The sequence below is a fragment of the Oncorhynchus clarkii genome, chromosome 32 (assembly GCF_045791955.1).
Source record: "Oncorhynchus clarkii lewisi isolate Uvic-CL-2024 chromosome 32, UVic_Ocla_1.0, whole genome shotgun sequence".
NCBI lineage: Eukaryota > Metazoa > Chordata > Actinopteri > Salmoniformes > Salmonidae > Oncorhynchus > Oncorhynchus clarkii.
In genome coordinates, this window is record NC_092178.1 from 29,784,753 (window position 1) to 29,797,411 (window position 12,659).

The following is a 12,659-nucleotide window of genomic DNA, read 5'->3' on the forward strand; positions in this document are numbered from 1 at the left end:
AATTATCTGGCAACAGCTCTGGTGGACATTCCTGCAGTCAGCATGCCAATAGCACACTCCCTCAAAACTTGAGACATCTGTGGCATTGTGCTGTGTACCAAAACTGCACATTTTAGGGTGGCCTTTTATTGTCCCAGCACAAGGTGCACCTGTGTAATAACCATGCTGTTTAATCAGCTTCTTGATATGCCATACCTGTCAGGTGGATGGATTAACTTGGCAGAGGAGAAATGCTCATTAAAGGGATCTATCATTTCAACAATGGCCTAAAAACAAAGGCAATGGATATATCCAGTTTTGTCTAGTCCCATGTTTGCCCACCCCTCTGTCTCTATAGTCAGGAAACCGGCTTTCAAGAATGTGGTCGCGCCTGTTCATTGTGAGCGCATCGCTTTTCCCAGCATTTCCTTCTCAACCTCTGATGACTTATCAAAGTGAATGTAGGGCTAATGGAAATTGGAACGGACAGTGACAAACGACGTTTGTTATAAACGTCCTCGAAAAAAATGTCCAATGGGGACCGTCCATGCATGGTTCATAAAGGTTTCTTACAACATTGAGAAATGTATTATTTTGGTGGATATTCAAAGCTTTACAGAAACTGCATAAAAATAGGTAGGCTTATATGAGGGGTTAAAATTTGCAACAATAAAGAAAAACTCCAGCCTAAACTTGCAGACTGTTTCAACTTTTGCTAAATGTTTCCAGATGTTTAGTGACGCACTCGCGGGCTCTATTCTTGAATAGCCTACATTTTAAACGCACAACTCTGTAGGCTACTCTCTGCAAAATGTGGAACACTTCGAAACAAAAGAGAACTTCGCAATAATAGTTAAAGAAGGGTGGTAAAAGGCCTATATGACTGCATGTAGACTTTTTGCCTCGTGAAGTTTACAGTCCCAATGCATCGAGTTACACTGAGCGCACTATAATTTTCCCCATATCTTTCTCGACTGACACGGAAGGTGGAATCGAATTGCAGTTGGATTTTTTTGGGGGAGTGGGAGGATTTAGGAAGCAATGGAACACTGAGCGAGAAAAGTAACAATTAGCATACCGAACGTCGCGGAGAGAAAACTTTACTTTGAAAAAGGACAGCACAAAACGATCCAAATGGCTGAACAGGTAGGCCTACTATACAATTTTAAAATCAGCACTTGTCAAAACGTGGCAGTTGAAGAGATGGTGGCTTATCTCGTCCTAGAAGCAAGGAATGGAGTTGTTGCATTCTTTTGGTGATAACTTCCCCCAACTTCTACGCATCGTTCTGATTACCGTTGGAAGTGGCACAAGATGTAGTTTAACCAAAATTCCATTGACATATTATGCTATCCAATTTATATCATGTCACAGTCCATGAGATCGTATTATTTTTATAGGCGCGTTTGCATATAGCCTACTTTTTATGCACTCTTAACGCGAGTTTACAAGTTATCATTTCAATGCACTGATCAGTGTGCATGCTAGAACAGCATCAAAGAATATGGCCAATAACAAATTAATCTAGGCCATATGTTGACGAGGGAGCAATGAGCTATTCTCAGTTGTGTCTATAGACAGAGACCGTGTATGGAAATGGAAAGCACGGGGTGGCAATCAGTCCATTCAGATTCTGTCCCCATGGCCTAGGACACAGAAACGTTCTTTGAATATAGGCCAGTGTGTGAGGGATGACAGCTAGACGAACAGAAATACAGATAGACAATGAGATACTTACTGTCGGTTAGCAAGCGCCGTACCGGTGTTACTTACTGTATACATTTTATGACTTTTGTTGGCTGCTGTGAGCTAACGTTATTTGTGGAAACGTTATAAAATGAACACTGTAGTAGGATTAGGCCTACCACGAGATTTTTATGGTGGCCTAGTGAGTCAGGCTTTTTATTCTACTTTATTTCCTACCCTGACAACTGAAACAACAACTTTGTTTTTGGATGTGTCAACGAATTTGTTTTAGTGTTTGGGAGAATACAGTTTGAAGTCACCACTGATTCCTCACCCTGTTTCCCAAGCCTCTCATGCACGAATCGGGCACGGACCATAAATCGGACCTGGCATTTCTAAGACACTGGCCAAGTTTTTCCTCGAGGCCCCCACATTGGGCCATTTCCTCCGTTAGGCCCCCGTTATTAGCAAGTTCATTTTGCGTGAAAAATCTAAGTTAGACAGACCCAATGGGCTAAAAATTTAACAGCCCATCTGGCCCAGATGGCGACTCCGCCCCTGGCACACCCTGAAAATCAACAGTGAGGGGTTGAGCTGTCATACTGTAGCTACCAACCTGCAGGTATTTCAAGTACCTTCTACATGTAGACAAGTTGTCTGAATTTGCCTTCCAATAGTCTCTCGTTACTGAAGCTTCTCCTACCGACCCACCCACAGATGCTCACATTTCAATAGCATATTCAAATATCTATTTGAATAGGGGTGAGTGACATAGCAAAGTCCCTGAACAGTTATTTAATGTTAGTGATTTAGAATATAAATAAAAAGTAGTATGAACAAAAAACCCAACAGTTACAATAGATTGGGTGTTTGGTTCTTGGTTTAAAGAGAGTATGGAATGATGTCCTTCACAATAACCAACATAACAAGTCTGTGTGACACAGTTTCATATTCCACTGCCAAACATAAGGTCTACTTTTCAAATAGGTCATTTGCAACCTGGAAGTGTAACTGATCTTGTTGGAGTATAACTGTTCTCGTATTGTTTCTCACAATTCTTTGGTTAACCAGTAAGCTTTCAGTAACACTGATACTCGTGAAAGGTGCAATACAAACACAAGTTAATTAACTGAATGGAGCTGTTACGAGATTTGTGTGGAGAAGAAGGCTGCAGTGTTGTTCGAACAGTCACTCAAGGACAGGGTTAAACATCGGAGTGTCGTCTTTGTGTAAACTTCCGACGCATGGAGGCATGCTGGATATGCACTTGAGGGCGGATGTGAGTGTGTCTGATTGTTTTGGTATTTGGGACTAAATTGAGTGGAGGTCGGTACACTTCGGCACGCACCTGGGGAGTCTGTCTGATGAATATGTTAACTTTCTTTCTTAATGATCTATTATAATAATAAACGTCACATAATGAATTTCAAAGTACTGTCAGATAATGCTTTTCTTATTGTTATATTATTTGAACCCCCCACCCTAACACGTTTATTTCTCCTCCTCTGGCGCAGCACTCCGACCTGGAAAAGGCCATCAACACTTTGGTCACAAAGTTCCATGCCGCTGCGGCCAATAAAGGTCCCACGCTCCAAACCAAAGAGTTCAAAGACCTCCTCTCCTCCCAGCTGCCCAACTTAGTCAAGGTACATAAGCTGCAACTGTCGGCTACATTGCCCTCGCCCTCCCCGGCCACACCTGCCATTCTACCAGTAGGGCATGACTCTGGCTCTTACTACCCCCCCCCCCCCCCCCCCCCACTCAACCACACACATACAGTACACGCCACATCCTATGACTCCCAAACAAACACTCAGGAAAGGCCTGTAGGCGTTGGTTGCCAGGTTCAATACAAATCCACGATTTATGTGATCTACTGTGCTTCAGTCACCAATTGAGTTTTAAACAAGCTTTATTTCAATCACTGAAAAGGCCAATGTATCTTGCCATGTATTCATGTTGGAACTGGCTGCTTAGTTGTCTCAGGCCCAAGGCGGTTTTCCAGGACGAGTCTGAATCTACCAGAGGGTGACAAAGATAGCTATGCTTTTGAAAAACAGGAAATGGCCGGTTCAAATACATGAGCAAGTGAGGAAGGCTCAAGGTTGATCTTTCATCTAGAGGGGGTGAAACAAACTGACAGATAAATAAATAACTGTTTTCCTAATGAAGAGCAGAAAATTGTTTTATTGTAATATGACTCCTTGCACCAAGTCGACTTCATCCACCATAAACGCGACAACCAAGTACAGTGTTTCTGCTACACAATAGTTAGCCACAACAGCTAGGACATATTTGTTGTGAGAGGCAATTGAGGTCAAGAGGAGGGGGCAGTATACACAACTGTTGAAGTGAAAATTATGTTTAATTACCAAGTCCATATGTTTTTCATTATGTCCAGTCTTAGACTTATCCAAAACCAGAGTCTATTTCAAAGGAAAAGTAATGATCACATCATTTAAATGGGATTCCAGGAAACAGCTCTTTATATTGTCTCAGCTGTGGTGCAGCGTTCAGGACAGGAAATATTTTCCCAAATCAATTTCCTATTGTTTCCAGCAGACAGAAATATCCACTGTGTTTGCATGTGCCTGGCTGGCAGCTTTATCACATTTCAGAATTAAAATATATTCCACATTTTGTGGTGTTACAGCCTGAATTCAAAATGGATCCATTTGTTTTTGATTGTTGATCATTGCTAGACATCCATTTTCAGGTCTTGCCATACATTTTCAAGCCGATTTAAGTCTAACTAGGCCACTCAAGAACATTCAATGTCATATTTTGTAGTATTACTTAAGTACCTTGTTGCAAACAGGATGCATATTCTGTACAGGCATCCTTCTTTTCAATCTGTAATTTAGGTTAGTATTGTGGAGTAACTACAATGTTTTAGGTCATATTTTTTATTATACTTTTTTTGTTGGGGGGGGGGGCTAGATCAGCTTTAATATTGAATATAGATTGTAGCGTTCATCAATGTAATTGTCTGCTTCATTTCCAATCCCCCATATATGTTTTTGTAAATATTGACAGTACTAGTCAAGAGTTTGGACACAACTACTCGTTCAAGGCTTTTCTTTATTTGTACTATTTTCTACATTGTAGATTAATAGTGAAGACATCAAAACTATGAAACAACACATATGGAATCATGTAGTAACCAGAAAAGTGTTAAACAAATCCAAATATATTTTATATTTGAGTTTCTTCAAAGTAGTAACTCTTTGCCTTGATGACAGCTTTGCACACTCTTGGTATTCTCTCAACCAGCTTCATGAGGTAGTCAGCTGGAATGCTTTCCATCATTACTTTAAGACATCTAAACTCAGCAAAAAAAGAAACGTCTTCTCACTGTCAACTGCGTTTATTTTCTGAAAACTTAACATGTGTAAATATTTGTATGAACATGACAAGATTCAACAACTGAGACATAAACTGAACAAGTTCCACAGACATGTGACTAACATAAATGGAATAATGTGTCCCTGAACAAAGGGGGAGTCAAAACCAAAAGTAACAGTCAGTATCTGGTGTGGCCACCAGCTGCATTAAGTACTGCAGTGCATCTCCTCCTCATGAACTGCACCAGATTTACCAGTTCTTGCTGTGAGATGTTACCCCACTCTTCCACCAAGGCACCTGCAAGTTCCCGGACATTTCTGGAGAAATGGCCCTAACCCTCACCCTCCGATCCAACAGGCCCCAGATGTGCCCAATGAGATTGAGATCTGGGTTCTTCGCTGGCCATTTCAGAACACTGACATTCCTGTCTTGCAGGAAATCACGCACAGAACGAGCAGTATAGCTGGTGGCATTGTCATGCTGGAAGGTCATGTCAGGATGAGCCTACAGGAAGGGTACCACATAAGGGAGGAGGATGTCTTCCCTGTATGCACAGCGTTGAGATTGCCTGCAATGACAAGCTCAGTCCGATGATGCTGTGACACACCACCCCAGACCATGACTGACCCTGCACCTCCAAATCGATCCCGTTCCAGAGTAGAGTTCTCGGTGTAACGCTCATTCCTTCGACGATAAACGCGAATCCGACCATCACCCCTGGTGAGACAAACCCGCGACACGTCAGTGAAGAGCACTTTTTGCCAGTCCTGTCTGGTCCTGTGACTGTGGGTTTGTGCCCATAGGCGATGTTGTTGCCGGTGATGTCTGGTGAGGACCTGCCTTACAACAGGCCTACAAGCCCTCAGTCCAGGTGTTGTTACACGTGGTCTGCCACTGCGAGGACGATCAGCAGTCCATCCTGTCTCCCTGTAGCGCTGTCTTAGAGGTCTCACAGTACGGACATTGCAATTTATTGCCCAGGCCACATCTGCAGTCCTCATGCCTCCTTGCAGCATGCCTAAGGCACGTTCGCGCAGATGAGCAGGGACCCTGGGCATCTTTCTTTTGGTGTTTTTCAGAATAAGTAGAAAGGCCTCTTTAGTGTCCTAAGTTTTCAGAACTGTGACCTTAATTGCCTACTGTTTGTAAGCTGTTAGTGTCTTAACGACCATTCCACAGGTGCATGTTCATTAATTGTTTATGGTTCATTGAACAAGCATGGTAAACAGTGTTTAAACCCTTTACAATGAAGATCTGTGAAGTTATTTGGATTTTTACAAGTTATCTTTGAAAGACAGGGTCCTGAAAAAGGGATGTTTATAACCACTAGAGGGTAACAAAGCCTGAAACGTGACACAGTTAGTTGACAAAGTACTCACATGCTGTATTTATACAGCTGCATACAGTTGAAGAGATGCCAATAGTAGATTTTGAAGTCAAACATGTTGACAGTAGTTATTCAGTTTAATTATTGATAGAATAATTACTGCTTGGAATAGCAGTACTGTTATGAACGTAACCTACTGAGTAACGTAGGCAACAATGTTATACTCTCAAAAGTGCAATAGACTAATTGCTAACTTGCTTCTAATACATGTCTATGCATGATTACTTTATTTCTTATTACCTGTCAATAGGTAAAATACTGTGTCCATATAATGAAGAGTTGTTTTTGTGCTCCCTCCCTTCCCCAGACTGGAGGCTCAGAGCAGGGCCTGGGCGAGGTGATGAGACAGATGGGTGTGTCGGACGGCGAGGGAATCACCTTCAAACACTTCTGGGGCTTGATCCAGTCACTGGCCACCACGCAGCATGGTCTTCTCAGCAGCGAGAAGGTGTCCAAGTGCAGCTGTGTGCTCCTGTGAGGTCCATGCCTTCTGATGGTGGTGTGAGCCAGGGGGAACCAGACAGCCTCATAGTATCCCACCCAGTGTCAGTACCCCTTCTCACCGTACTGCTCCCATCCAGACCTGGACACTCACATAGTACTCACCCCCTCCACGACAGGCCTTTTTATGTACATCTCCCATGCTTGGTAGTGCCAGCAGTGCTCATCTCTTAGCTCTATACCACTTGGTTTACAGGATTTTTGTTGTACTCCCTGAGTGTTATAAGTGGTGGTCTTTCCATCCAAAAAACCCTGAACGGCTTTCCTTTTGGCCTACTACCAGTGTAACCACTACAAAGAATCCTTAGATGACATATGACCCAAAGTGAAATCAGAAAACCATGAGCCAGCTTTAGGTGCTTTGCAAGAAATAAATATGAATTTACATATGGCAGTACACATTAGTGGAAAGCACCTTTGAGCCACCAGTAGTCTCATACATACAGTGCTGGTGATGCAGTGTCCCCATAGCATGTTTCCTTAAACAATGTTTTCCCCACTGTGGTATTGCAGTTTTGTATTTATACTTTGTAATTCTCTTTATACTGGCCATTGTAATAACATCGTAAAACATGACCAAAAATGTTCTAATAAAATATTGCAACAATGGTGACCTCCATTATTATGATTTATTTTGGTTGAATTAGCACTTTCATCATTAATCGACAGATAAGCATTTCACAAAATACATTTTGTGATCAAACAAAAAAAATCATCATATACATATTTCAATGTATGAACTAGGTGTATAGTTGTCACAACTATACAGCACACATTGTATTCAGTGTGTAATTGTTACATTCTTACTACAGTATTATCATTTTGGCAAAATAAGTCTATTGGGCAAATGGCATTTATTACACATTTTCATACCTCTGAACATCACATTGTCTAATGAATCAGCTCATTTTGAATCGTTCAATGGGAATGTCTTATCTAAACGTTCACAGTTTGTAGATTTGCATTCATCCATGACAGCTACTAGAAGCATTATGTTTTGCATGAGTGCTAGCAGGTCCAGTGAATCCCTGTATGGAGAATGCCATTCTAAAATTCTGAACTACAATCCCCAATGCTAAAAGCAATGGTATCTTCCTAAGTCAACAATACAGTTTTTTACAGTCACATTATGCTTCACAATTATTCAAATAACAAAGCCAACCCAGCAACTTACTTAATTAGGCCTTTGTATTCCTTACGGAACCTAGCCAACACACCAACCCAGCAACTTACTTACTTAGGCCTTTGTATTCCTTACGGAACCTAGCCAACACACCAACCCAGAACTGTACTCAAAGGAATGAATTCCCGGATGGGTGAATATTTAATAGATAGTACAGAAATTACCCTCAGAAATGATTGTACATTGTTGTGTCAATTAGCTTGTACCAATACTAGCTAGAACCATATTCGGATGTATATAGTTTTGTGCTAAATAAAAGCAAATGGTGCTAAATTTAACAACATTCCTTACAGGTTTGGAAACTTGATGGCCTAAATGTTAATGAATGTTTCATTATTTGGATAATTGCCCATAACTGATAACCACACACCACACCAATCACAATTAGGCCTACTTCGTGAAATAAGTGGAGATGGACTTAAATGCCACACACAAATGTTTCTTGAAACAGCATTTTGCCCATAGAGATTAACATAGACATGAGGCATTCATTATAAACCAGGTAGTTTGGGTCCTAGATGATGATTGGCTGAAACAGCATTTTAGCCGTGTGTGTGTATATCAGACAATATACCACGGCTATGACGCAAAAATACTTGTTTACTATTCTATTTATGTTGGTAACCAGTTTATAATAGCAATAAGGCAACTCAGGGGTTTGTGGTTTATGGCCAATATACTGTACCACAGCCAAGAGCTGTATCCAGGCACTCCTCTTCACGTTGTGCATAAGAACAGCCCTTAGTCGTGAAATATTGGTCAATATACCACACCCCCTTGGAAAATATTGCTTAATTAGACATTAATTAAACTATAATTTTGCCTCCCATATTTAACAGATATTAGCCAGTAACAATGATTACAATTTTGCAATCTCGTTGAATAGGGTTTAGGTCATCTAGCAGCCATGTACTATCCTCAAGCTCTGCATCCTCTTGCCAGCTTCTTCCCCTCTGGCGTTCCTCGAAAGAATTCAAGGTAAGATGAAAACACATATTTATTCATGACCTTGACCCTCCCAAAGATATCAAGCTCTGTCTCCTGGTCGTGGTCGACGCCACTCATCATCTGCTTGGACTTGGCAAAGAGGGCATTCTCCTTGGAAACAACCTGATCCAGCCAGTCGAGTGTGTCTCGTTTGGTCATCATCTCCTCAGCTTTGCCCACCGTACAGCCATAGAACCCGCGTCTACTGCGTTCAAGCCAAGGGTCGTCCCCTACCATAGGGTGGTCATCCCCAACAAAGGCTGTACAGAGTGAGCTGTCAGAGCCTTGGGATCGGCCCACCTCGCAAGCGATAACACTCATAAGGAAGAGTGAGAATGTGCGGAAGTTTCGGACAGATGCAGAGAACACAGCAGCCATGAAGTAGTGGCCCCAGCGTTCACAGTCCTGGACACATCGTTGCAGCTGGAACGTCTGGCGGCAGAAGTTGTTGAATTCGGACGCCTTGAGGCCCTGTCTAAGCTCTTGGAGGGAGTAGTCCTCCTTCTGGTGCCTGAAAGCATCAGTGAATTTCTCAATTTCTTCCAGATGGTTAGAATGAATGTACTTCCCCACCAGGGAGGCGTAGAAGGTTCTCCTCTGCACCTTAAAGATGCAGTCGTTCAGAACGTAATACAAGTCAAAGTCAGTGTCTTCCCTGGCATTGTACCTGATCTCCACCAGCAGATCGAGAATGGTGGTGAGGTGCTTGATGGGAATGTCTTCCATGGGTTTGTGGTCAGCCAGCCACACGGACGTGAGGTTCCCCTGTTTGTGCACTGGGATGTAATCTGGAGCGCGCCTTCTTTCATTTTCCTCAAAAAACAGGCTCCATGTAAGCCCCTCTAAACAGTCAATCGAGGTGTACTTCTTACGCAAGTTTGCTGAGACAAACATTTGAGGGTGGGTCGGCCATTCTAAAGTCTGTATGTATAGGGCGTGCCCCTGGTAGTTGGGAATGACCTGTCCTCTGTCATCTCCTTCCACTCTGGTCAGCAGGTTACCGTTCTGGTCCAGCTGGGCGATTACTTTCTTACTGCCGTCTTTATGCCTCCAGACCCCCTCCTCTCTGGTCACCTTCTCTCCGTTGGGCCTGACGGATAGTGCTGAGCTCCTCAGGTGCAGTTTGGTCTCCACGTTGAGTGAGATGAGCGCTCGAAGCAGCCGCTCTGCAAACTTGAGGTCCTTTCCTAGTGCACAGCCCACCAGGCTGAGGGTGTGCAGATGCCCATCTTCTATCTTCATGGCCACCACAACTTTGGCAAGCTCCTCTGGCCCATAACCTCCCAGTCTGGCCACACCATCACTGCCCTTGCTGCCATGACCCACCAGTACGACACGACTGTCTCTGGTCAAAAGGGTCTGAGAGCCCCTGAGGACTTTCAGCGCCCCCTTGTGGTACTTCAGTAGAGTCGAAACAGAGGGGCGCTTCTCAAAGAGGAAGGAGGCTGACTCCATCACTACAGGGTCATCCTCCAGGATCACTATATTCTGGTGGTCAGAATAAATCCACATGTCCCTCACATTTACATTATGACCATAGGACACATTTACCTCAGATACAGTATTGTGTTGATCAATTCTATCAGAGTCAATCTGGACTAATGATTGTGGTGTAACTGTCTTAAAAAGACTAGAGAACAAGTGTAAAGACATTGTGACAACCTCTAATAAAGGTGTTATTACTTTCACCACCAAACGAGTAGCTTCAGATTGAAAGAGGGACCAAATCCTTTTCAAACCACTTTCACAGTCCCTCCTTGGTATAATATGGCTAACACTGACATTTCCAAACAGCCTACAATGTGACTCAGACGTGATAAGGGCTTTCACGGGCCACAACTTGGCACTATTGGGCACTGCACAGGCTTTCTGTGGCTTGACATGCTCATGTAAATCAGCACTGGATAATGCAGTATCTGTGTATGTTAGTGAGGAGACAAGGTCCTGTGGAGTCTTTTCAGTTGATGGCAGTATGTACCTGACAAAACCAAAACTTTGGTTAGAAAAAAAGAACAATATCTTCATAGTTCCTCATTTTCAACAAGGTGATTTAGGCATGTTATTTGGATTATGCTACAAAGGTCCTAAAAAGTTTTACACCCAATGATGCTTATCAAACCTGGATCATTGAAATACTACATTGAAAAAAAATCTATAATGCACGTTACACAATTCAAATAACTGCATTCAAAACACATTTGGAAATAAATGCTGGTGAACAGAAGTTTTGAAAATGTTGTTGATACCTTACCTATCAGTTGTATTGGACTCAAATGCCACATTCGGAGTTTCCCAGTCCACTCCTTTGCAAACAGACATTACAAGCATTTTAAACCAAAAACTCACATGATACCTCTTGTTGTGAGTATAAGGCATATAGGCTCTGTCTAGTGTGCTGTCGCTTTGCTGGAGCTAGCTCAGACATAAAGAACACTGCTACTGTATACTTTTATTTGGTCAAAGTCCCATTAGCAGCTGCAAATTAATGCAATGAACTTCAGGTCAAATTGACTTTAGCTGAATGAAATTTAGCGAGCCGTATCCCATTTTGACATAATAGCATATAATATGATCCCATTGTAATTTCCTTCTTTTTAAAATTTTTATCACGGCTTTAAGCCTATGCAATATAACCCTATATATTTTCAGGTAAAGCAAGGTTATGAGCAATGCCCTCATCCTTTTTGATGCTTGTGTTTTGCTCAGTGTGTACTGTTACAGTATATGTGACTCTCTGGCACAGAATATACTGAAATATGTCTCTTCAACCGACCACTGTCTAGACAACAAAAAACTAATATTTCGGGGATGGTACTATTGGGACTATTTACAACTGACATGGTCAGGTCATTTCTATTGTAAAAAAAATACATACAAAAATCTGGGGGAAAAAAGTATAATTCTAGACTAGATCAAAACAACATACACACCCAATGAATATCCCAAACAAATAAATGTATGTTGTCGAAGAGGAAGTGTATTTATCTCACCTGTAACATAAGGCTTTGGGGTCAAAGACAACTGGAGGATGAAGGTAAGGGAAAATCTTAAGGTCCTCATTGTAACACTCGAAGGGTTTTAGAGTCTTTCTGCTGCATTCATCATCGCCAACAAATAGGCAAATAGGGTTCCTGGGGTGTGGTTGCTATATACAAAGACGGTTACGTTTGGCTCTTGGACACACGTGACTGTTTGACTGTGATAACTCAAGGCAAATTTAACCAGATAACGAAGAAGGTAAAGCTAACCATGACATAGTATAGCAGAGAATATAAGAATATACTTAACCTTAATAAAGACAACAAAGAATAGTTGGTACTCTAGGGAGTGTGTCTAGGAATTTATAAGAAATTGAATTCATGAGTTAAATGGGCATCAATGGTTAACGTTCAGGAAAAGTGGGGTAGTATTGAGAAATGTAATATTTCTTCCAACAAGTGTATTCTAACATTACAGTGCACAGCTATAGTGCACAGTTGTTCATATTAACAACATTTCTGGAGAGGATAGAGTCGTGGATTCAAATGTCACTCTGCTGTGACCAATGTGATGATAGCCTAAGGACCTGGTGGAGTAAAACATGCAGTAAAA

General features: G+C 42.0%; 1 protein-coding gene across 1 annotated transcript; it reads left to right on the top strand.

Moving 5' to 3' along the window:
- Window positions 1–730: 730 nt before the first annotated feature.
- On the top strand, window positions 731–7,505 carry LOC139392137 (S100 calcium binding protein V2). Its single transcript, XM_071139868.1, has 3 exons — window positions 731–1,125; window positions 3,180–3,311; window positions 6,705–7,505. The coding sequence occupies exons 1-3, from the start codon at window positions 1,114–1,116 to the stop codon at window positions 6,873–6,875; spliced, it is 315 nt and encodes a 104-aa protein (XP_070995969.1). The 5' UTR covers window positions 731–1,113; the 3' UTR covers window positions 6,876–7,505.
- Window positions 7,506–12,659: the final 5,154 nt, after the last annotated feature.

Bases quoted from the DNA above. Each gene is read 5' to 3' on its own strand.
- LOC139392137 (XM_071139868.1), top strand. The intron at 3,312-6,704 runs GTACATAAGCTG...TCCCTTCCCCAG, and splicing joins AGCTGCCCAACTTAGTCAAG to ACTGGAGGCTCAGAGCAGGG.